This window comes from Pelmatolapia mariae, linkage group LG5 (genome assembly GCF_036321145.2).
Source record: "Pelmatolapia mariae isolate MD_Pm_ZW linkage group LG5, Pm_UMD_F_2, whole genome shotgun sequence".
Lineage (NCBI taxonomy): Eukaryota > Metazoa > Chordata > Actinopteri > Cichliformes > Cichlidae > Pelmatolapia > Pelmatolapia mariae.
This window is the reverse complement of record NC_086231.1, coordinates 24,745,326-24,768,979: the sequence shown is the minus strand read 5'-3', so window position 1 is coordinate 24,768,979 and position 23,654 is coordinate 24,745,326. Positions and strand designations below refer to the sequence as shown.

At 39.5% G+C, this 23,654-nt stretch overlaps 1 protein-coding gene across 5 annotated transcripts in view; it reads left to right on the top strand.

Annotated features, from left to right (window-relative positions):
- Positions 1 to 14,407, top strand: part of kif21b (kinesin family member 21B) — a 65,314-nt gene extending 50,907 nt beyond the window's left edge. For 4 of the 5 annotated variants that reach the window (XM_063474410.1, XM_063474409.1, XM_063474411.1 and 1 more), the window contains 3 exons: positions 3,373 to 3,572; positions 5,292 to 5,428; positions 7,850 to 14,407. In XM_063474410.1, coding sequence (XP_063330480.1) covers positions 3,373 to 3,572; positions 5,292 to 5,391 — 300 coding nt within the window. In that variant the 3' untranslated portion in view covers positions 5,392 to 5,428; positions 7,850 to 14,407. The remainder of the gene's footprint in view (positions 1 to 3,372; positions 3,573 to 5,291; positions 5,429 to 7,849) is intronic. The other variant, XM_063474412.1, reaches the window with a different exon arrangement.
- The last annotated feature ends 9,247 nt before the right edge of the window (positions 14,408 to 23,654 follow it).

The window sequence follows — 23,654 nt, the reverse complement described above, 5'->3', positions numbered from 1 at the left end:
TGTTTAGCCTTTGTTTATCCAAATTGACAAAACAAGAACACAAGATATTATTCTTCCTTTCAAAGGCTGAATTAAATCAGCTCAGTCATTGCTGTGGTCTGTGGCTTATGACCCTAACCTCATTTGTGAAGCAGCCAACAGAATCCGTTTTACAGCCTTCCTAACTCAGTATTCTCTGTCTAATTATGTAATGGGATCAAACTGTGGCTCGGGGTATAATAGAATATATTACAGTAGAGTCTGAAACTGCACTTCCTTCAGGACTTCTGCTCTGAGCCTTGCTGCTCTGACCCCTCTGTTAAAATGCCGACGCTATAGAGTTTTTTCCTAGAGGGATATGTGAAGCAATTTGTTTATAATCACTATAAACTGTAGTTTAGTGATTCCCTCTGGCTTGATAAATAGCTTAATATACCTTCTGAAAAACAATTTCAAGCGTGCATGTTTTTTTTTTATGACTTTATCGACCTGCTTATGCCGTGGATGTCGGAGAGAGCTGTTGCTCTCTTGAGGTGTCGGCCGGCATTAACGCTTACAGTGTGCATATGAAAAAGTGAGTACATCCAATATAAATTGTTGGCTTTATTGGCATATTTACATAGGGAAACACTGGATCCTCATTGAAACAAAGCCTACAGACAAAGCTGACACACTTAAAGATAAATGTGAGGAAGAAGATAACTTTTTCAATGTTTTATTCCACAAAGTTGTAAATGGGGGTAATATTGTACTGTGAGATATTAAGTGTACCCTTGGCCTCAGAAGCTGGTACTGCAACCCGTTAGCAGTAATAACTTCTTGTAAATGTTTTGCATAACAGTCTAGCAATCTCTGACATTGACTGACTGCTTCACCGTGCAAGTTCACTCAGCAGCAGCAACAGCATCTTTGTGGGTTTTCTTATATGTAAAGCCTGCTTTAAATTGAGCCCCTATAACATTTCAGTGGAATTCAAATCAGGGCTTGATTATGTTGTTGAAAGGGTCACTTCTGGTTCAAGCTTCTTTCAGATGGCCTAACATTATCTCCAAGTACTCTTTATAAGATGCAGAATTTAAAGTTGAATTAATGGCGTCTTGTTCCTCAGCTTCTAAGGCTGAAAATGGAACCCAGAAACAGTGATCTGCACCAAACAGGTCTACGGTTATTGTGGTCAAACTGCTCTAACTTGATTTCTGTTATTCCAAAAGCTTTGCTCTGTCTGTTCATTGGCAAACTGAGTTTTCCTCGAATGTGGTTTTTGGCATCAAAGGCATTTTCTTGCAAAGCCGCCCATCCATCCATCCATCCATCCATCCATCCATTCGCTTCCGCTCATCTTTTCCAGGGTCGCGGGGGGCGCTGGAGCCTATCCCAGCTGTCATAGGGCGAGAGGCGGGGTACACCCTGGACAGGTCGCCACTCTGTCGCAGGGCTAACACATAGAGACACAGACAACCATTCGCACTCACAGATTCACACCTATGGGCAATTTAGATTGACCAATTAACCTATCCCCGCAAAGCCGCCCATTCAAGTTTAATTTGTTGAATCTGATTATAGACACTGACTGTAACCTGGACTATTCTTTAACACCAACAAATGCAAGAGTTACCTGCAGATCCAGTGATAAAGGCTGGAGGTCACAATTGGCAGGGCCAGCACGTTCTGTACAGATTTTATTATTCCCTCAAAATCGACATTATTTGCAGAGAGCTTTTTTTGGAGGTCTTTTTGAATTCTGATGTAATCTGATTTATTAAACAGATGTTGCCAGAGTAGGATCCTTCCTATATACAGCTGATTATTGTTAGTGTTACACTTTACACATCTGTGAGGGTCAGCTTGGATCCATTTGGGTTGACGTACTATAAATTTTACCATCAGAGGGTGAACACAAGGCTCCATGTGAAATTCCACATCCGCTTTTATTTTTTTGTGACCTGGGGATACTATATTTGAGAAGGCTGTCTGAGTATAATCCTTATGTGTGAGCACCATGGGCGGGTGTTCAGGTTCTTTCTGTCCTCTGTTAACATCATTGTCTGCTAGCAGGCAATGTAACCAAACACAGTTTTCATCCAACAGTTACTATGTCTTGCTGTTTTAAACATACACCTATGTTTATTCAAAGCGATGTGAACTCTGCAGTAGATTATGTGGTACAGAGGAAATTATAGCTATTTGGATAATTTCCCTCCTAACATTGAGATCTCTCCCAGCTCGGACTATTGTTCAGTAGTAGTTTGTGATTTGCAGGTCTGCTGTAGCATAAATTAACCTTATTTTTAATGGTAAATTGCGTTCCTGCAGAGTAAGAAAAAGGAATAAAATATGTTCTGTTTTAAATTGTGCATCTTTTTCGGCACATGCCAATCGGCCATATACATTTATAATTAACCGCTTGTACAAATTAGAGAAGTAGAAGAGACAAAAAAACCCTCCACCAAAACTAACCTGATGGGAACAAAAGTAAGGAGTGACTTTAGAAGAGTGCGCTGTTGTTTTGATTAAAAGCATATCTGAAAAATGCACGAAAATAACATTAATGTCAGAAGCAAATGAAACAGGCAAAAGCAGATTAACATAATAAAAGTTATCCTCCTGTGCAGGTGTTCCACTCTTCAGAGCTAAATTAATCTGCAGCCCAGTAGGCTGAGATAAACAGAATAAAAAAGAAAAACAACAGCAAAACCAAAGCTTAGGTAATAATAAAAGTTTAATAAAGTCCTGCACAAAATCAAAATAGCTTTTTTGAATATTTCACCTAATTTTAAGAAAAAATTATTTACAAGGTTTAATATCTCCCCTCTGCTAAGATATGGTTCATTATGTTCTTCATTTTTTCCCTTTATTTCATAAATAAATGCAATAAAAAAACAAGTGTCAATTTAGATGCTGTTTGTCACAACACAAAAATAAATTCTGGAACGTGCTCTTGAAATGAATACAATTAATATCATTCTGACAGTTTCTGCATTTTTTTAATGTCAGTGGGGTTATCTTAGCAAACATAAAACAGATATTCCACATTCAGCTCGTACATTGCGCTGCTTTTGTGAAATACTGAATGCGCAGACACACGAGCTAAGAATAACTACGTAATTGAGTCTAAATACAGTCTCTTATTGAGTCTCTCAACCATACATGTTCTTATATGTTGCCTAGCAACAATGCTGTACCCTTTTCCATTCAAAAAAATCCTGTTTTACTGTTGATAATTTCTATCCATTAAACACCAAGCACTTAGCATATATGTTTCTCTGCATCTCTTTATAGAACACGGTGACCCAGATGTCTTACAAACATACCTGCTGTAAAACCACTGGATTCATTTTTAATGCAATCCCATCTTTCTTTAACTCCCAACATCTCTCTGCTTTGAATTCACAGCAAATCCCAAACGCCCACAAGGACTGGGTGTGTGCTCTTGCATACGTACCAGGAAGGCCCATGCTGCTGAGCGGCTGCCGTGGCGGCATGCTGAAAGTGTGGAACGTCGACAACTTCACTCCCATTGGAGAGATCAGAGGTCACGAGAGCCCCATTAATGCCATATGTACCAACTCAAGACAGATCTTTACTGCTTCCAGGTAAATTTCATTTAAAATTGTGCCCTGTCATAGTACTGTAACTCCATCAAAGTGTCTAAATATATCGATTAGACATAATGTTCTGACCACCTGCCTAATATTGTGCTGGTTCCCATTTTACTGCCCAAACAGCTCTGATCTGTCGAGGCACAAACTCCACTAGACCCCTGACGGTGTGTTGTGGTATCTGGCACCAAGATGTTAGCCCCAGATCCTTTAAGTCCTGTAAGTTGCCAGGTGGAGCCTTCATGGGTCGGACTTGTCTGTCTAGCACATCCTGCAGATGATTGATTGATTGATTGGATTGAGATCTGGGGAATTTTGGGGCCAGGTGAACACTTCAAAGTGGTTCTTGTGCTCCTCGAACCGTTGCTGAACAATTTTTACTTTGTGGCAGGGCGCGATATGCTCCTGGAAAGAGGCCACAGGGAATACTGTTTCTCATGTACCCATTGTTGGGGGTCAGACCTGAGTGGTCTGCAGCTATGCAGCCCCATTTACAACAAACAGTGATGCAACATGTTATCTGACACCATTCTATTTGAACCAGTATTAACTTTTGGCAATTAGAGTTACAGTAGCTCCTCACCCAGCCCTTACTTCCCAGGTATGTCAGTGAGCCATTGCCACCTATGACATTGTCACTGGTTCACCACTGTTCCTTTCTTGCACCACATTTGATAACTATTGACCACGGCCGACCGGCAGTTTTGGAGATGATCTGACCCAGTCGTTCAAACTCAGATACTTACCTTTGCCCATTTTTCCTGCTTCTAACATCACCAAATGTTAATTTGCTCACTAATATGTACCACCCACTAACTAGGGCCATGATGAAGAGATATTACTTCACGTGTCAGTGGTTATAATATTATACCTGGTGCATACAGGACAGTACTGATGCTGTGAAGAGATTATGTACTTATCAGTTGATTGCAAAATCATTACTATTTATTTAAAATCACAAAGATAAGCTTAACAGTACTACATGTAAGTGTACTCCATATATACATATATGTATATGTATATTTAAAGTTTGCATTATTCACTATAGCAATCTCACCCTGCTGTCTATAATAGTGCTCAGCATGTGCATTAGTTTTACCCTTTTGTAATGATCGTGATCTAAACTTAATACAAGGGTTGTTGACAGTAAGAGCAACTGAAGGGTGAGTCTATTAAAAGCATTACGGGATGGGGTGTGGAGGTTGGGAACCAGGGAGCGTAGTGCTTACAATTGAGTTTTACAAACTGGTGGAGAGTAAAATGTTTGCCCTTTGCCAAAAATGTTTTTCTCAGTGAAATTCTAAATCATGCTGACTTTATCTCAGGCAGTAATCCGCAGGTATGTGTCAGCAGTGAGAAGGTCATACTCCATCCTATTTTTGGCCAGATTTGTTCTGCTGAGCTCGCAGCGGCATCAGACAAAGATAATGCTTATTTACTTGTAAGTGTGTGATGCAGTGAGACATTTTGTGGTTTCCTCAGTCTGCTTGTTTTTATTTATTTTGTTCGCTCCTCATTCAGCTGTTGGGCTTTCGCTTGAGATCGACTAACTTCCCTTCACTTCTTATCCTCGTCTTTAATCTCGCTGTTTCTCGGTCACCTTCTCTGCGGGTCGTGTTTGGTCTCTCAAACCGCCTTCCTCCTCTCCTCCCTTGTTCTTCACCCCTTCCCTCCCTCCTGCCCCTCTGCTTTTCCCTGTTCTGTCAAACCCAGTGACTGCAGGGTGAAGCTGTGGAACTATGTGCCAGGCTTGACCCCGTGTCTTCCTCGACGGGTCCTGGCCATCAAGGGCCGAGCCACCAGCCTCCCATGATTGCCTGTTCTCTTCTCAACAATCCTTCCCTCCTCTGGTACCGTCTTAACTCACTTCCTCTTTCTTCTCCTTGCCTTTTTTCTTTTCCCTACTTTGAATTTTCTTACGTGGGTGACACAAGTTTGTATCTCTTTGCTTTTCTGTTTCGTATCAGACCCTTTTCTCTTTTTTCTATTTATTTATTTTTTTTGTTGGTGTTTTTGTTATGTCTGTAAATGTGCTGGTCTGTTTGGCTCAGTTTGTAATCTGATCGTGGTTAATGGTTTGATTGCGGACCCCTTCTTCCACGAAGACAAACAGCTTCTTCTCGACTGGAAGCAGCTCACAGCTTTGTTCTGAACCTGTCGTTTGTGTGTGTTTGTGTGTGTGTTTGTGCGTGCAGATGTATTTTGTCTGTGCGTGCTGGACTATTAAAAATGACTATTTTGACATTTAGTTACATAGTTGCTTCAGTGAGATTTTAAGATGAGAAAATCAGTGCCACCGTATATATTTGTTTAATCAATAATGGGCAGTATTTCTGCTGGTGTTCAGCAAACCTGGCCATCTTCAGGGTCCGTCTAGGCTGCGGGGGAGATTTTAAGATGAGAATTGTTTTATTTATTTAGACATAAGCTGCAACTGTGAGTGTATTCATAAAGAGGTAAAAGAGAACAAGGGAAATGGTATAGTTGTTCAACTTGAGACTTTTTTTGATGCTGAAGATGGTAAGATTTTCATTTAGCGTGAGCAGGATGGACAGGATTAGGCTGAGCAGTTTGGAGATAGAGTTAGAGACTCAAGGCTGGTTTTGACATGTGCAGTGGAGGAATAGTGGATATATTGGACCAAGGATGCTGAATATAGAGTTGCCAAAAGAGGAAGATCATAGAGGAGGTTCATGTATGTAGTTAAGGACGACGTGGAGAGGGTTGAAGTGGCAGAAGAGGATGCTAGGGAAAAGGTGAGATGGCAGTAGACAATCTCCTGTGGTGGAGCAGTCAAAAGAAGAAGAAGAAGAGGACCTTCAGTTATTGAGTTTATATCCATTGCGGAAACCCTGCAATTAAGATAAGTTAACTAATTGGTGCTGGTTGGTGGTTTTTGGTACCTTTGGGCTAAGCTGGGTTCTGGCTTTCTGGCTACAGATATTTAGTGCAGTCTTGTGACTGAAGACGTCCTATTTCATAGAAGTCTTTGAGAAAATCACCCTGAGGCTAAAGTGATCTCAGTCATCAGTGAACACTTCCATAATGATCCCTCAATCTATACCTGCATATTCATTTTGTGAGCTACAACCTCAGAGTAGAAAATAAAAATAAAACAGGCTTTAGCTTGGAAAAAGCTCCATGTAGTGCTGTGAAAAACTAAATTCATGCCATGATTCGGTAGATTATAGCAGCAGTAACTGTATGACTTTATCAGTCTTTTGCAACACTTCTATTCTTTTCTTTTTCAGCCATTCTGTTGTAGATTTGCTGCTGTGCTTGAGACCATCTGTCGCACACAGGGATGTCCACTCCTGGGAAGATTGGCGCTCTGTTAACACACCAGAAAACTGCTCACACTTGCTCATGATCAATTAAACCAATATCTGCATTTGATTAGCAGTACCTGATTTCTATTTGCCTTCTTAAGTCCTGTGGAAGTAGTAAGGCTGTAGTTAATGCTGTGAAAACTTTACATTTCAGAGAACTGTAAGATGGCTCTCGTGAAAAAAGAAATGATCAAGTCAACACTTCAAAAACGCTACTTTGTGACCAGTGGGTGAGATCACAGGACTACGTCCATCTTATGTATACCGGCTATAGCTTAAAAAATCCATCCAGTCTCTTTCGCTTACCTTTACCAGGGTTGCGCGAGAGGCTGAAGCCTATGCCTGCTGCCATGGAGCGAGCAGCGGGGTCGACTTTGGACAGTTCGAGAATGTGACGCAGGGCTAACAGAGAGAGACAGACAACCATTCACACTGACATTAACACAAATTATTTAAAAACAAAATCCCCCCAAAAAACAATTAACGATCAGTCTTATGAGCAACATATGTGTGTAGTGTTAATTGAAACTGCGATGTTGTTCTGTGCGTTACCTAATTGACTAATACAAAGTGGACTTGAACGGTGAGAATGAGCAAGCGAAACTGTGAAAATGAATCTGCACGGTTAGCAGAGTAAAAGTGATGCTGTGGGCGGGTTAATTGGATTTACTTGTTGCAGAGTTATGAACCTGCTCCTAAACTTTAGGTTGGAGAGGTGTTTTTACTGTGACACCATGTGGAAGGGTCTTTAATGAAGTCTGTGTGTGTGTGTTCGAAGTGCTCTTTGAAGTTCGTGTCTTTGTGTTGTGTCTGATGTACAATGACTTGTTTTGAAAGCGGGAGTGCCTGATTGATGTTCTGTTATTTTCTCCCCTTTGTTGTGTTCGTCTTGATTTTCGACTGCTCATCATCCCACCTCTCTCTCTCTCCTTTCGTCTCCAGCGACAAGACGGTGAAGATCTGGCTGTCAAAGGTGTGGAGGAAGAGGTGAGAACCGGTGGGACGGCGGTTCCTTTGTCAGCCATTTTTCCACAACTTGAGCCACTGATCTGTGACCCGCTTCTACCACAGAAATGTGACACTGAAATCACAGTTTCCAAGGCGATCGGAGTGTCTTTTTTTTCCCTTCTTTGTCACAAGGCAACACGACAAAGCCGAGGTGAAATATGTAGTCAAAAGAAAAAGTATTTGCCTTTCAGATTTTTTTTACTGCCAATTTGAAAGTGCCATTCAAATGTGGTGCTACTTGGAAAAGATAAACAGCATCGTGCCTGGCTGTGTGTGTGCATCAGGCAAAAAGGGATTCTCTCCTGACATGAAAACTACTGCAACCTGGTGTCAAATAAATGAAAAAGTGTCCTTCTGTTCCTTCAAACAGTGAGCTGGACCTGCTCAGAGACATGTGTATTCATGCATCTGTTGTTTGAAAATTAAGACACAGCCTGAATTTAAAAAAAAAAACCCCAGAGGGACGCTAAAGGGACCTGTGTTCATCCATTCGGGAGCGTTGTGGCTGTTCGGATGCTGAACACAAGTGGACAATCATACTGTGTGTTCGCAGCAGTGGATCAACAGACTATCTTGGAAATACCATCACTTAGTCTTCTGCTTTTGACTCTGTGTTTTCTCCCTTTACGATCAACTTCCTCTCACTATCTTAGTGGAACTTTATTGTTTTTCATTTTTGTAATATCTTGTGTTAATTTATTATTTTCCCTACCTCAGTTGTTTTGGACTTACAGTATGAGGTGGGAGTGAACATTTTTACGGGTCTCCGTGTACAAAAACACCTGGTGCTCCACATATTGAAGTCTTTTTTTCTTTAATGCTCTGAGTAACTCCTGATCTCTGTGTGGATTTGTCCTCTGTGGGCCTCGGGTTATCAGACTGTCTGGCTGCTGACCTTGCAAATAGGAAACACGTCCAGTAGCACAACCCAGGTAGCACTGGTCCTGGAGGACCCAAACGGACTTTATTATCTGCTCTGTGAAGTGCTAACTGCGGCAAAAATAAGAAACACCCCTGCAGATGCACACGACACAAACAGAAGACGCTCCTCACACTTTCTTGAGTGCCGCATCGAGGGCAGAGAGCCAGATCATTATCCAAACCAACCTTCAGTGTGTGTGGCTCATACCTGCCATTTATCCTCGACGCAAAGCATAATAGGAGCGCTACTCGTTTCCCCCGGCCTTTTTTTTCTTTCCTGCTCCACTCTGATCTTTGAGGTTAGTAAGAGTGTCAGACTGACCAGCCTCACTGAGGAGTCCACCTCTTTCCCAGCTACTTCTCCGGGAAGCCAATTTAATTAGAGGTCTCGCAGCTCTCACCAGCTTTTCAGGCAAGATTACTTGGGTGAAAGTAGGTCATAACTGAGAGGGATTTATTATTAACATCCCAATTTTCTTCCACCCACTATTTGCTGCTATACTTACAGACAGGAATAAACTTCCTGTACCCGTGCACTGATGTACAAATCTGTTTATGTGGCAGATTATGTGTGTGGGCAGCACATACATATGCACAAACTGTGGACACACACAAATAGACGATTTCAGAGGATGTTTCGGTTATCCATCTTGCCTGATAGGTCCTGGCGTCCCTCACTGTGTTGATTTAGTGTCTCTTTAATGAAACAGATTCAGCTCTGCCATGTTCCACTGAGACAAACATACACGTCCATACATGTCGACAAGCGACGGCGATTCTTAAAAGTCATTTAAAAATCTCCTTCGTTTTTTTTGTCTGACACCTCTGATTTAAAATCCTAAAAATGGCAAGCATTCACATCTGTTTATGAACTTTTCCTGTACTGCTCCAAAATGACAAGAGCTTCTTTTAACACATAGATGTCTTACCGTTCAATTAAAAAAAACAGCAACACACAATTCACAGTCTCTTAGTATTACAGCTAAGCTTCGTTCAGTTAGGCAATATCACTCGGTTTTGTTAAAAAAAATAATATATTGGTGATTTAGTGCACTTTTCCTTATAAAAGACCCAGAGACATACAGTATGTAGTTGAGTTAAGTGATGCTGGGATCATAAAACAGTGTTCACGTTCAAAAGCGTGCTGAGAGTATGAAGTGCTTTCAGCAGGCTTTCTATCAACTCTGCTCTGACACGTGAGTATGTTCTGCTGCTGTTTCATGTGTCCAACATGAGTTTGAAGCTGCTTACTCTCCAAAAACAATTACAGTGACATGCAGATGTTTGAGCACCCCCTTTAAAAATGTCTGTTACTGCCAATGGCTTGGCAAGTAATGTTTGTAAAATTTTTATTTTAGCTTTTTTTTGCAAAAAAGGTTTCCCTAGCCACTGGCTTAAACATAAAACCAAAGCTTGATTTATTGACTTAAGTATTTATTTTTTATTCAACCAACTGAGCACTCAAAGCGCTTTCTACAAGTCTCATTCAGAAAATTCACTTTCTACCACTGACACAGAGTCACACTCCAGTGGCACATTGTGGGTAACTTCAGTATCTTGGCCAGGGCTTTCCCGGCACGTGGACTGAAGGAGTCAGGGATCAAGCCACTGACCTCCCGATTGGTAGACAGCCCGCTTTACCACCTGAACTCCAGTCTCCTCAAACGTCTTTGTACACTGTGACCGCAAACTTCTGTTCTGACTTCATCAGTCAACCAGACTTGTTTTTAGGATTTCTAGACCTCAACTTAACCATCCATCGTTCCTTTTAACCACCATCTCTTATTTATGTTTACTAACTGACCGCCTCCTCAAAAACACTTTCCTATCTTCTTATAGCTGTTGCTGTGTGGGCATCAATTATTTACATTTTTAGAGTGCTAGGCAGCTGTTGAAGGAGGACAGCGACTGCTCTAGTGTTGGAGCATGAGTATTTGCAAAGCCTTTAATAATTTGCATCATCATCAAGCCACGGCCCAAACGAGGGAACTAAGGTCTGAGATCTCAGATCTCTTGGGATGCCCAAACTTTTGCGTGCCACTGTATCGGGGTTTTGGAGTTCTTTTTTTTTGAGGTGGGGTGTTGTAATGAATGCAAACATTTTTATGGGGTCAGTATGATGAAGCATTCTTGGGTGTTATTTTTGCTATGATTAGAAACTCAGGTAAAGGTTGAAGGATAATATTAGTCATAACTTGACCCTGTGAATTTAGCTAGCTTTTTGAATCAAACAAATGCCTTGTTTGACAAATTTTTTTTACTTTGAGAAAAATGGTACTGTCAGTCTCTCACCCCTTCTTGTAAAATAGCCATTTTCATATTTTGATTTTGCATCTGATTCCCTTTACTTGTTATCTTTGTACTGTGCTTTTGTGTACAGAGCGTACACAGTTAAGATAGCATCTTCCCAATTTGGCCAAAGAAGAAGATGTGCACTGAATTTTGACCATAAATATGTACAAAATAGGGTATTTGTATAGTAGTTTGAATATAAAACTGGACTGAGTGTTGAAAAATGTGATCAGTGGGGTAATTAAACTCCCAAACTAACAAGTTGTATAATTTGACTCCACCGTACACTATGTATTTGTCTGTGCCAATTAGCCAAACTGACCCTACTCACCAGGTTGGTGATGTGTTTCATGTGGTAATAATGCTGAGAAAGGATTTAGCTCATTTTTCAAAACATCTCCATATTTCTATTTAATGCTAGGATCTTGTAGTTCTGTAGCTTTAGGCACTCTCTGTCGTGCCCTGTGCTTGTACATTTTCTGAACGATGCAGATGATGCTGATCAGAAGTCCAGAAACACCTTTCGGGGTGGGGCAAGTCATTCATTCTTTTATTGCTAATTTAAATGATGTACACCTGAATCAAAATCTCCTAAATGTCTGAATTTGGACTTGTTGACTGTTAATGCGTCACGCAAAAGATGCAATACAAAAATGATGACTCTGCATAAAATCTACTCAGAGAGTTATTATAAACATGCAGAAGCAATAAACTATCATCTGACCTTGGATCAGCCCAACCTTGAGTTGCCCCAAACTCTGAGACTTGTACTTCAGCATCACTTCATTACTTGACGATGTGTAAATAGTTGTGCCAATTCCTTTTCACCTATTACAGAGGAGATGCCGTTGAGATTAAGCGTCGCTCCTTTCTCATTGGCTGACTTCAGCTGAATCTCTGATAGCTAGGTTTATTCATACTTTGAAAATGAACACAAGGCTGTTTTGCAGCTATGTAATTAAGCCATGTGTTAGACTCAGTTTACAAAGAAAAGCTCCAGCCATGAAAAACATACTGAAAAGAGGACATCCATTTAGAACTGTAGTAGGGGTAGAAATGAGTAATAATAATGTTTCTGCTGATATATTATGTAAGATAATAATTCAGTCATAAAAAAGACAGATCCCTGTTGTCCCTTTTTTTATAATCATGGGAAGAAGAAGTTGTAGATTTTTATAGCTCCAGCTGATATGTTGCTTAATCTGTAAAACCCATTAATCTGTAATCAATAGGAATCTTCCTAAAGACTAATTTTGGTAGTAAATTAAATGAGAGAAAATAATAGCATTGGCCAGACATATTTTGTGTGGAGCTATATGAAACCGTTAATCATGTTTCATTTTTATCAGTTAGTATTTTAAATTTACTTATCTGTATAGCACTTTGTGCCATGTATAATGTTGCAAAAACAAAAAGTATTTTGCAGTGGTGGCTAACCTTTGGCTAACTTTAGCAGGGCTAGCTACAGTATCGTTGGGCTCTTGCTAGCGTCCACATCCCGGTGCACAATATGGTTGCACATCACGTCAGATGCCTGGTTACATTCCAGTTTATCCTGACAAAGCTGACATACAGTCTCTCTTTATTTAGTTTTTTAAAATTCTGCACAACAGCACTGGCTAGCATGGTTAGCACCAGATGCCACGGTGGCGCAGCAACATCTTTGAACCAGTTATTGCCGTTGTACATTAAGAAAAAAAGGACAATACATTTTACTGACTACCATTTCTAGCACTGATTAGCAAGAGCAGCAATATTTAAATGTCTAGTCGATTAGTTGCACATCTTGCTAAACATTAAATATCCAAAAGCAGTACCCCCAGTGTTAGTTAAAAAAGCAAAGCTGCAAAAAAACAAAACAAGCGCTCACACAACCATTTGCTGAGCCCCACTAGAAGTTAGTGTTGGTACATGTTCACAGTTTATATTGATAGCTGTGGAAATCCACAGCTATATATAAGGACATACTTGGACAGGCGTCACAGTGGTTTGATTTATTTTTATCTATTCTTGCAAGGTCATTTTCTTTTGCTGCAGAAAATGTAACAAAAACCCAGTGAGCAAATCTGATGCTCTTTAAAACAGGTTTCAGTGCTCATTTCCCTCCAAACCAAATAAGGATGAGGGCAGAGCTGCTTTTGTTACTCTTTGCTCTCATTGCTATAGTTGTTCCAGTTCTGAACAGGTATTTTTGTAATGTAACCCTACACAATGTGAAATTGTCATTTGCTTTAGGAAATAATGCTAGGGTACTTCTGTAGGCAGTAAACTGCTTACTTGCTACTGTCATTTACTTCTGTAAAGGACAAAATAGATAGTGCTACTATTGTTATCTCTTTACACAGGATATTGATCACAGTAGAGGCCCGATCACAGTGTTTTAGCATCTTTAAAAATCCAAATTCGCTTTTTCTTATTACATTTTTGAAACTATGACTTGGGCTATTGCTGTTTTGGTGGTGGTGCTTAGCAAATGGTGAATTGGCTGAATACACAATGTAAATCTATCAGTTTTCACAGGCAAGAAAATTCAACATAGGACTACAGAACAGATTGGAGAGTCAAGCTGCCAGTCAGACCAATCGTGTGATTACCACCTTTAGCCCTTTGTTTCCAGCCCAGCCGTCTTATGACTGTATGGGGGGGAAAAAAAACCTTAAGTAGTCAGTCTCTCAGCATTAGCCTCATGCCTCAGCCAACAGGCCTTACTGCCTTATCAAACAGAAGGTGCACGTAGGACATTGATAATCATTCGCCAAATATCCTGAATCTCTGATGACTGTAGATTGTCCTACAGATTGTGGAATTCTGTTCTTAGTGAGTCACCGTCTCTGCTCGCTTTATCATTATGGCTGAAAAAGACTTTCAACTTTGCCTCAGGCTGCTGAGAGGATAGGATCGTGTCTAGGCACAATCAAGAGGGCACTTTACGGCTCTGCTGCTTGTCAGTGAATCTCTATCACACACCAACACATGTCTCCTCTGCAGCTGCTCGAGTGCTTTTTTTCTCCAGGTGTGTGTAGCATGGTAACACAATATGTGGCAGTGTCTGTGAAAAATGTACTTATGGGACATTCATGCAGGGTCAAAGGTCATGTGTGCCTTTTATTGCACAGACTACTCCCTCTTAAATGACTGTAAATATCTGTACTTTTTTTTATATATGATAATGTGCATGCAACCAACCCATGTAAAATAGGTTTGAACTGTAAATAATGTAAATAAATATTTAAAGAAGGATCCAGTGTTTCCTCAAGACAATAAATCAGTTCAAAACAAGTGCATTTTGTGGTTTTGAATTCAATGCGATGTAATGTTCGTGCATCCGGCTCAGATCTTTTAGACTCCTTCTGTATGCATTTTGAGTAGTTTTTCAAGCAAAATGTCATCAACATTCGCTGATTTTAGCCCTTCAAATGTAAGAATATGCTGATTATGTTGTATTCCTGTACTGGATATATCACACTGAGCTTGACGAATGAGTAATAAGCATTCTTCAAAGGATAATTTAAATAAAGGTTACCAAAGCTCTATTGTGGGTCATAAAGAAATATCAAAAATCTCTTTGGAGAAGATGAAACTCATTATCAGACACTTAGTTTTGTTATTAGTTATCGTATTTACCCAGCTTTCTAACTTCTTAGCTCTCGAATCTGTCTGTCTGATATTAAAGACCAAAGGATCTCTTACATTGCAGATGGGAGAGGAGTTATGATCATTCAGTACAAACAGACCAACAGGTTGTAGACGATGAAATGTAGACATGGGAGGGCATGTTTTTCAACTAGATTCATTTCTTTCTACTTCAGGGATGGAGATACATTTCCAAAACTCATAAATCTTCATTTCCTTTGCAAACTCTGATCATTAACTTGTGTCGGGCTGCGCCTGGCCCAGCCGCGATGGGAGACACAAGCACTGTGATGTACGATGGCCATTAACGCCTCAGAGGAGGCAGAAACCATTTGAAGATGCCAGTCACAAACAAATAAACATCCATACACAAACCCTGTCACATCCCAGCTGCATGTGCTCCATCTGCTCTCTCCATACAGCAAACTGCTGAAATTTCATTTGAATGCCTCCGTCTGTTTCATTACACTTCAACGTTCCAGTAAGTCTGTTTTCACTAGCTGATCCATCAGTCTCTGTCCTACAATATTCATCACCTTGTAACTAAAAAACACAATATGAAACTCAGCCAAATACCCCGAGAGTGTAGCTATGTTCTATATTCAGAGTGTACTGGTAGGTAAAACAAAATGAAAGTTTCCAGTATCACAGTAACCTTGGGTTTTTGTAATAATGGCAGTGTCAGTGGGCCACTTGGCTGGTCTGTCACTTTCCACAGTTTGCAGAAAGAAATCTGTGGGCGTTGCAGACATTCTCAGTTCAACTCTTTGATTTTTACAGTAAGGAAATACCTGCAGAACTACTGATATTCCTGTCAGCTTCAATATTTTCTGTTTGTGTTACAAAAGCTTTAAACACCTAAAACTCTAACTGATACTGTCTTTATTTTCATAGGTGAGCCTCACAGTACCAGCAGCAATAGTTGCACAGTCCAACTCCCCATATCTTAAAAGGGATTTAAATTAAAGGCTCATACACAAGTACTGGATCACCTGCCAAAACACAGCTTTATTCTGCCTGTTAGCATAGACATAGCGGATAATTTAGCTAAAGACCCAGACATTTTCCTTGGTAATCAGTGGAAACCAAAACAGCCCAAACTGAATGTGCCTGAAGTACAAAGCTAATGTATGCTACACATTCACCAGCATGAAACATGCTTTTGTTTCAGTTTTATTAATAAATAGAACTAAAATTGACATTGTTGCAACTGCTCAGTGTGTTATGAGCTGCCACTTATGAAGCACACACACTTTTCCAACTGAATTCTTAAAATCTTACTTTATATGAGTGATCCTAAATAGACAATAACAGAAATTACACTTTATTATATAAATTATTAGATTCCCCCCCTTTTTAATGATAATGCAAGCGAGGAGGAGCAACATTATGGAAACGAGCCCAACTGTGGAAAAGGATTAAGACTGAGACAGAAGATGAAACACAAGAAAGAAAGGAGTTTGGTTTTGAGTGCTGGCTGGGGAAGAAGAAGAATCATATTGGGGGGGGGGGGGTTACAATAAATGGGAAGCTGCAGGCTCATTATTTTAAATAACATGAAGATGCAGTAGGAAGCACCTCCAGTGTGACATTAAGGGAGGTAAGCTGAGACAACCCGTTCTCACTCCCAAATCGTAACATTTTACGCTAGGTGACAAATCGTCAACATATTACGTTTTCGGGCACCCAAGGCGTTCCTACGTCACGACATCGGAAAACTGCGGACACATGAGAACCGTTTGGACTCAATCTACACATCTTCGCTTTTTCCCTTAAAATCGCTTAAAAAACACTATTTCACCTCATTAAACTGCTGGTTAAGGTTAGGAATAAGGTTATGGTTAGGTTTAGTGATAAGGTTAGGTTTAGGCTTAGGTATACGGTTATGGTTAGGTTTAGGCATAAGGTTATGGTTAGGTTTAGGGATAAGGTTAGGTTTAGGCGTAGGGATACGGTTATGGTTAAGGTTAGGAATAAGGTTATGGTTAGGCATAAGGTTATGGTTAAGGTTAGGCATAAGGTTATGGTTAGGCTTAGTGATAAGGTTAAGTTTAGGGCTGCAGTACAGGGCTGGAAACCTCCGCGTACCATAACAACGTGGAAGGTCACCTTTCGCGTTCCTCAGGAACGCCGCAGGACGTGACAAAACGTCGGGATGTTACGCCTCGGGAGTGAGAACGGGCTCGCTGAGAACATGCTCCACACATACTGAATAGGAAACTGAACAAATGTGTGGAGCGCAAAAGCTGAACAATTTTCTCATGCTATACCTTGAAAGAACATATATATGGATAATAACTGTGGAATTAGAGCCTTTATAGCGAATGATTGACACTTTAGGTTAGAACCTTATTCACGCTACATAAATTCACACTTAGGAAGAGAAATAAGTGAGAGGTACTCTGAGAGAAAGTCGTGAACTGAGGATATTAGCGCTGAAGAAACTAATAAACTTCTTTTCCTGCGGGTTTACGCACACCCCGACGCTCTGTGGTACCAGGCTAATTCACATCAGAGGGACACTCAGTCATTCATGAACACAGACGGAAAAAGCACAATGCTGATTTAATAATTATGTTTAGTGGGAGCTTTTGTGAAACACTGTTCATGAGTGTATAATATACTGAATACTTAATTAATTGACAGATTAGTAATATTCAAGTAGGCAGGTTCAGCAGAAATGACTCAGCTATAAGGCCAGAGGCACATTGAGTGTCACTGTCATAGGTGAAAAGAGGAAACCAGCGCTTTCTTTTTTTTGTCACTGACAAACTTCACAGTCCAGAGCTAATTGGCTTCATATTATGACATTAACAATGTAATTATAATTTGGAGATGTTCACTGAATCATTTTCTCAGTTTTAAAGGAACAATTTTTCATTTGGGGAAGTACACTTCTTGCCAAGAGTCGAATAAGAAGATCTGTTCCACACAGGTTCTGATTTCCCTTAGTGGCTGCTGTCCTGAGACCACTGTGCGCCTCTACAGTGATACAACAATTACCTCAAACCATTATGATGAGCCCAAACTCCTTTGATGATTTCCCCTTTGCTGTGATGAAGACCTGAAACTATTTTAGAATATGCTATCCTCCTGTCGCCATAATTATCTGCAGTGCGCAACTGTGACCTCTGACTATTTAATTTGGCTAAGATGTGACAGCACCTGGTGTATTCAGTGCAGCTGAGAATAGAGCACTTCACTGTTAATTCTTCCAACAACCAACAACTAAGTCTTGTAAAATGTGGTAAATAAAAAAAAAGTGAGTAATTGACTGAATCAATTTTAATGTGAAGAGGAGGACAGCATCATGCAACGAAGCAGGCGATGGGTTTAGGGCTAAGGGGGCGCCGGTTTGGCTCAGTGTTGAGCAGGTGACCACATGCTCAAGAGCGTCCCCTCTTCCCCTCTTACGCTCTCCCTCTGCTTTCCTCTTACTGTGTCTGTCAATAAAGCTGAAAAAGGCCAAAACCCCAAACCATGGGTTAAGTTCATGATATCTACAGTACTTGCCATCCTGCCAGTTTCCTTAACTCCATGAGAGACAGAGAAATCAGTATTATGGGCAATTTATTAAGGCTGCTGTGAGCTTTATGACCCTAGCTGTAACTTTTGCTTATTGCATACATTTTAAGTTAATCTGGGGAAAGGATCTCTAACCTGAGCTCCACCATCATTAATACCTGAGGCAAGTTTATATTTTAGTAGTTTATTGTTAGATGGCTTGTTATGGATTCTTAGCATAAAGACCTAGCTTGATTCAGTCCAAAGGTACCTTTATGGCTCTCTATTTATCTGTAATGTTGTAAGACAATGGAAAAAAGAAAGGGAACCCCCCAAAACTAAACAACAGATTGCACAATATGCTAGCTAGTTTGCCCCGCTCCCATCTTTGTGCTAAACTCACAAGCTGCTGGCTTTAGCTCATTATTACAAAATCTGGAGTTGATCCTCTCATCTAACCTGATCATAAAGGTGTGGAAGTAAGTATTCAACTTATTTGAAAAGTTCCCAGCCAGTAGGTCTAGAAATGATTGATTTCAAGAATAGCTCTGTTTGTGCTGTGCACTATTCTGTATATTTTTTCACTTGGTGAAGTTTTTTTGGATTTAATGTTCCTTTTGTTTGCAATTTTTTCTCTTGTGGCTATTGAGTCACCCAGCTGAATGTATTTACAACAACATCATCTACATCAAGAATCATAAAACGGGTCACTTTGTGTATGAAAATACAGATACTTTCTCACAGATCATTACAACTGCAGACAAAACAACACATTTATGACAACAGGTTAAATCACTGATAATTTCTTGTGAAATAGCTATTTATTTATAATTTTTTTCTTAATTTAAATACTTTTCAGTCCCCCTTTGAATCCACTTTCTTGGTATTTCCATGTAATGTATGTTTCTGGCCCTCACTTTGTCTTCTTCTCTGAGTCTTTTTCTTTTGCTTGCTTTTTTGTGCTGCTTTTCCATGGCAGGAAGTTGTAGGATACCAGAGATGTCAGAAGGTAAGTAGCCATGCCAGTGTATCCACCGATTACGAGACACAGCGGCTGTGCCAGCACGAACAGACAGAACACGTTCATCGACGCGTAATCGGTCAGCTCCACCCGGTCATCCTGCGCGGCCTTCATCACTCCAAAGAAATACATCAGTGCCAGCGCCGGATAAAAGGCCAGTTCCATCACGATGATGAAGATGACGTGGTGCCTTTGGATTTAACGTGCATAGTATTTAAAAGTAGTTTGTAAAAATCCACTGACTTACTGAGTATTTTCAGAGACACACTCACCCTCATGAAATACGCTGTCTCCCAGACAGAAATCCCTCTAAAGTGTGAAAGAGACTGTGACAGAAAAACAGCCTGGGACCTTTGATCCTTCATCACAACAGTCTTGTCAAACATTAGCCACCTACTTTCCTCCTTATCGGGACACTCGAAGGTTGTTGACATCTCAACGTGATCTGGTGTTTTTAAAAAAGCACCCTTTTAAATACCTGACCAACACAGTTTGCTTTTATGTGCATCATCTAAAAAGTTAGCGCGTTCCTCAACAGTTCTTAAAATATGTCAAATTAACTTTTTTTGAACACATGAATAAGCTGACTTGTGTGAACTGAATGACGTATCATAAATTAATTACGTTATAAAATCTTGAACTTTACTTTCACACAGCATGTCTTATGAAATGTTATTTTTGAACATCTTTTGTGATCTGACTTCAAACACACACACAAAAGAAAACTATTCGGTTTGAAAACTATAGACTAAGTTTCAATAGATTGACATTTGGGGTCAGGAGCACATTTTTTTTCATTTTTTTCTAGTGTAGCGTTAGAGAGGAATACTGATACCACTTTAATGCCTGTACACCAAATATGACGCTGCTGCATTGAGTTAGCATAGAAGAAACAGGACTGCCACTTCAGACTTGTGGTGGTAATAACATTTAATTACATGTAATTACAAGGTAATAACCAAGTAATACTTGTATCAATCTTGGTTTTAAGCTGATTCACTGACTGAAATGTATAAAATGCACAAAAGCATTTAGTAATAGTAGTTTTTATTGTATAATCTTTGTTTAGGTGGTATAGTAACCTGTCAGGATTACAGAGATAATTTGTGAAATTAAAGCTACTTTATAGCCTTAACCCCCCCCCCCCCCCCCCCCCCCCCCCCCTTGTTTGAATGTAATAAAGTAAATATTATATGTTTGATGTTGTGGCTTATTACCTGGAAGCATTTGTGGTAGTTTCTTTGCAACAATAACCATAAAATTGGGGTGAAAAATGCAACTATAGAAAAAGTAATAACAGATTAAACCAAATGCCGGGAGGTATAATGATTACCTGCAAACTATTGTGTTAGTTTTTCTGTAACAACAATGAGTCAGGGCTGGAAATAAAAAAAATACCCATTCCTATTATATTTCATGGTAATATTTCGTACAATTGAAACCCAAGGACCAGAAAACTATTCTGTATTTGCTAAATGGAAATGCGATAATTTTGAGTCAAGCATAGGTGCTGTGGTTAGTTTAAGTGACATCACCGGGATGTGCAACTTTGTTTTATTAATGTAGCTCTAAAGGGTGAATGGCAATCTAACTCTTTAAATCATAGTTAACAAATCTGTTAATTAGACACATTTCTTCTTATATCACTATTAATATAATGCAGTGTTAGCATTACTTAGTCATTTTATTGTGGATACATTTTGCTTTGGCATTCCAGCCATAAAAAAAAAAAAAGGCTTTTTGAGGGCAGTAACAGGCTAGATAAATAAAGGCCAAGTTTAATTGTGCCAGTATTTGTGACACAGAGCTGAGCACTCCTTGGATTTTCTTCCCTGTAGAAATTTTGCCTTTAGGGATTTCTTTGCCACTGTGCTCTGTATCATTTTCACTTTATTTTCCGCTTTTAAACTCAGTCGCCACTTATTAGCAAAGACATAAACCCACTCAACATATGGTTCTCTAGTAAAAAAAAAAAAGAGCGTCCAGGCACCTTCCCATGAGAACTCAGTGATGAACTTTCCCCACAGCAGAAAAACTACTGCATCATTAAAACTTTTGGGTAAGTAGCTGCAAGTCTTCTATCAAGAATTTCATAATTAACTCTAAGAGCTTGTGCGTCTGCTGTAGACCTGGAAAAATCAGGTTATTATTATTTTGCCAGTGGCTCTGGCACAGCATGGAGTTCATTGACTTACAAGTACTGCAGGAGCGCGCGGGATGTTAGCCAGCCCATCAGCCACCTATAGGCTGCCATGGTGGCTTCCCACAAATACTGTATATGTGTGTTTCCCTCAGTTTGTCAGTCTTGGAGCAATGATTCATAAAAGCCTTCTTTATGCTGCTTGGCACCTCAGGAGGGATTTGATTTTGGATTAAACCACTGGGCCACAGAGCAGGATTACACTCTGGGAGGGAACATGTGGTCCTTTTGAACTGGGTTTATCAAACCCCCTACTTATCTACAAGGTACAACTGAGTAGACTTGTGTCTTGCAGAGAGGAGCACAAAGCCTCAGCACCCATTTTAAATCCAATTTAATCATAATCAGAGGTCATAAGTCAAAACCACAGTATTGATTTAAGCTGCAGCAAATAATTGTTATCGTAATAGTAAAAATAAATAAATCTGAGTTGTGCTAAATTAGAACGACTGTTCCAAATGCTGTTTTGAGCACAGAACTCATAATTTGGTTTTGCAGTCTCTCAGCTATGTGGTGATAATTGTGATTTACTTTTTGGTACCACTTTAATTCCAAAAGTCCAAATTATCGCCCTGTGGTAGTCTGGATAGGCTCCACCCCCCATGACCTTGACAAAGATTAGCAGATGAAAATGGATGGATGGATGAATGTATGAAGGGTCTATATGACACTAAATGCTTCATATAAAAGGTATAGTCCCATGTTAAATGTACACTTGATTCTGAAACCTTTGCTTCATGTACAATGACTACATTTCAGAGAAAGACATTTAAAAAACCCACTCAAAGCATTTAATTTGAGTGTTATTGAAGCACAGCCATATAAATCAGAATATAACCTTTAAAAGTTTGATTAAACATTTGAACCCTTTTTGTTACAGATGTTACTTAACACTACTTTGTACTAAAATGAAATTAAAGCTTAATGAGTAATAATAAAACACTTTCTTTGGGCTCATAAATTAAAACGAATTGAAAAATATTTGTTAACTGGGAGGTATAAGCACAAAATCTTACAGGTCCCAGAGCTTCTTTAATATTGTAATTTCAGATGTTGTGTGTTTTTATATTAAATTGCGCTTAAGCATGAAATCATACACACTTTTAATTTTAGAGGAGAAAACATTATTTTAGCGCCTGTGCGTCACAGGCAGGCTGAAAATACTACCTGTACCTCCACCCCTACCCCCACCGCTTAATGGGACATCCAAAATGTATTACTTTGTAAAACATTCTTTGTTTCTTTAAAAAAACAAAAACAAAGTTAAAACCGCAGGAAAATTAGATTAAACGAGTAAACAAATGTGTCCCTATTTCAGGTGGGTAAAAAAAAAGCAAAAAAAAAAAAGCTTCATTTTCTTGACAGGGCATTTGTTTGCTTTTGCATAATTGCTTCCAGAAAGGCGATCTTTTTGGACAGCATGACGCAAGTAAGAATAAACACAGTAATTAGCGCTTAGAAAACTGCAGGAAGCTGAGAAAATAGGACGGAGAAGGAGGAAAAGGGACATTTGAATCTCCTATGGTGTTATTAATGTCACTGGCAGTACAAAGCATTGACCACCTCCGAGTCCGTGGCAGATGGATGGGAATAGCATTTAAAGAAGATGTGCAGTATTTTAGAGGGTTTTTTCCTATTGATCACTCAAGTTGACCCCACAATATTAAGAACTAATGTAGCACAGATAATCAGATATTGCTTTTATATGGCCCAATGAAGAATTTATTTGAAAAAATAAGTTTGATGGTATGGTATATGATCAGAAATTCATAAAATATATATATTTTTAATTAAATATGCTAATTTTCAAATGAGAATAAGTGTTATTTTTTTCTATAGTTGTCATTTTAAATGGTTTTCTGTCTGTGATTGATGACTATCACTGACCAGACGCAACAAACACAGAGGTATTTTTCTATTTAACTCATACAGTGATGTGTTTTCTTTCTTTTTTTGTCAGTAACCAGGAGGCAAAACATTGCTCGGTTTCAACACCCCCTCCCCCACAGAACACCCTGTGTTTTCAGATCACAGCACATGAAGGGGTGGAAATAGATTTAGTTTTGATATCTGGATTCCCAGCTTTTAAGAATATACATATGCAAAATATGTCGTATTTCTGAAAAGTCTGCCATCCACAGGTTACTACTCAAGGCAAAATAGATATT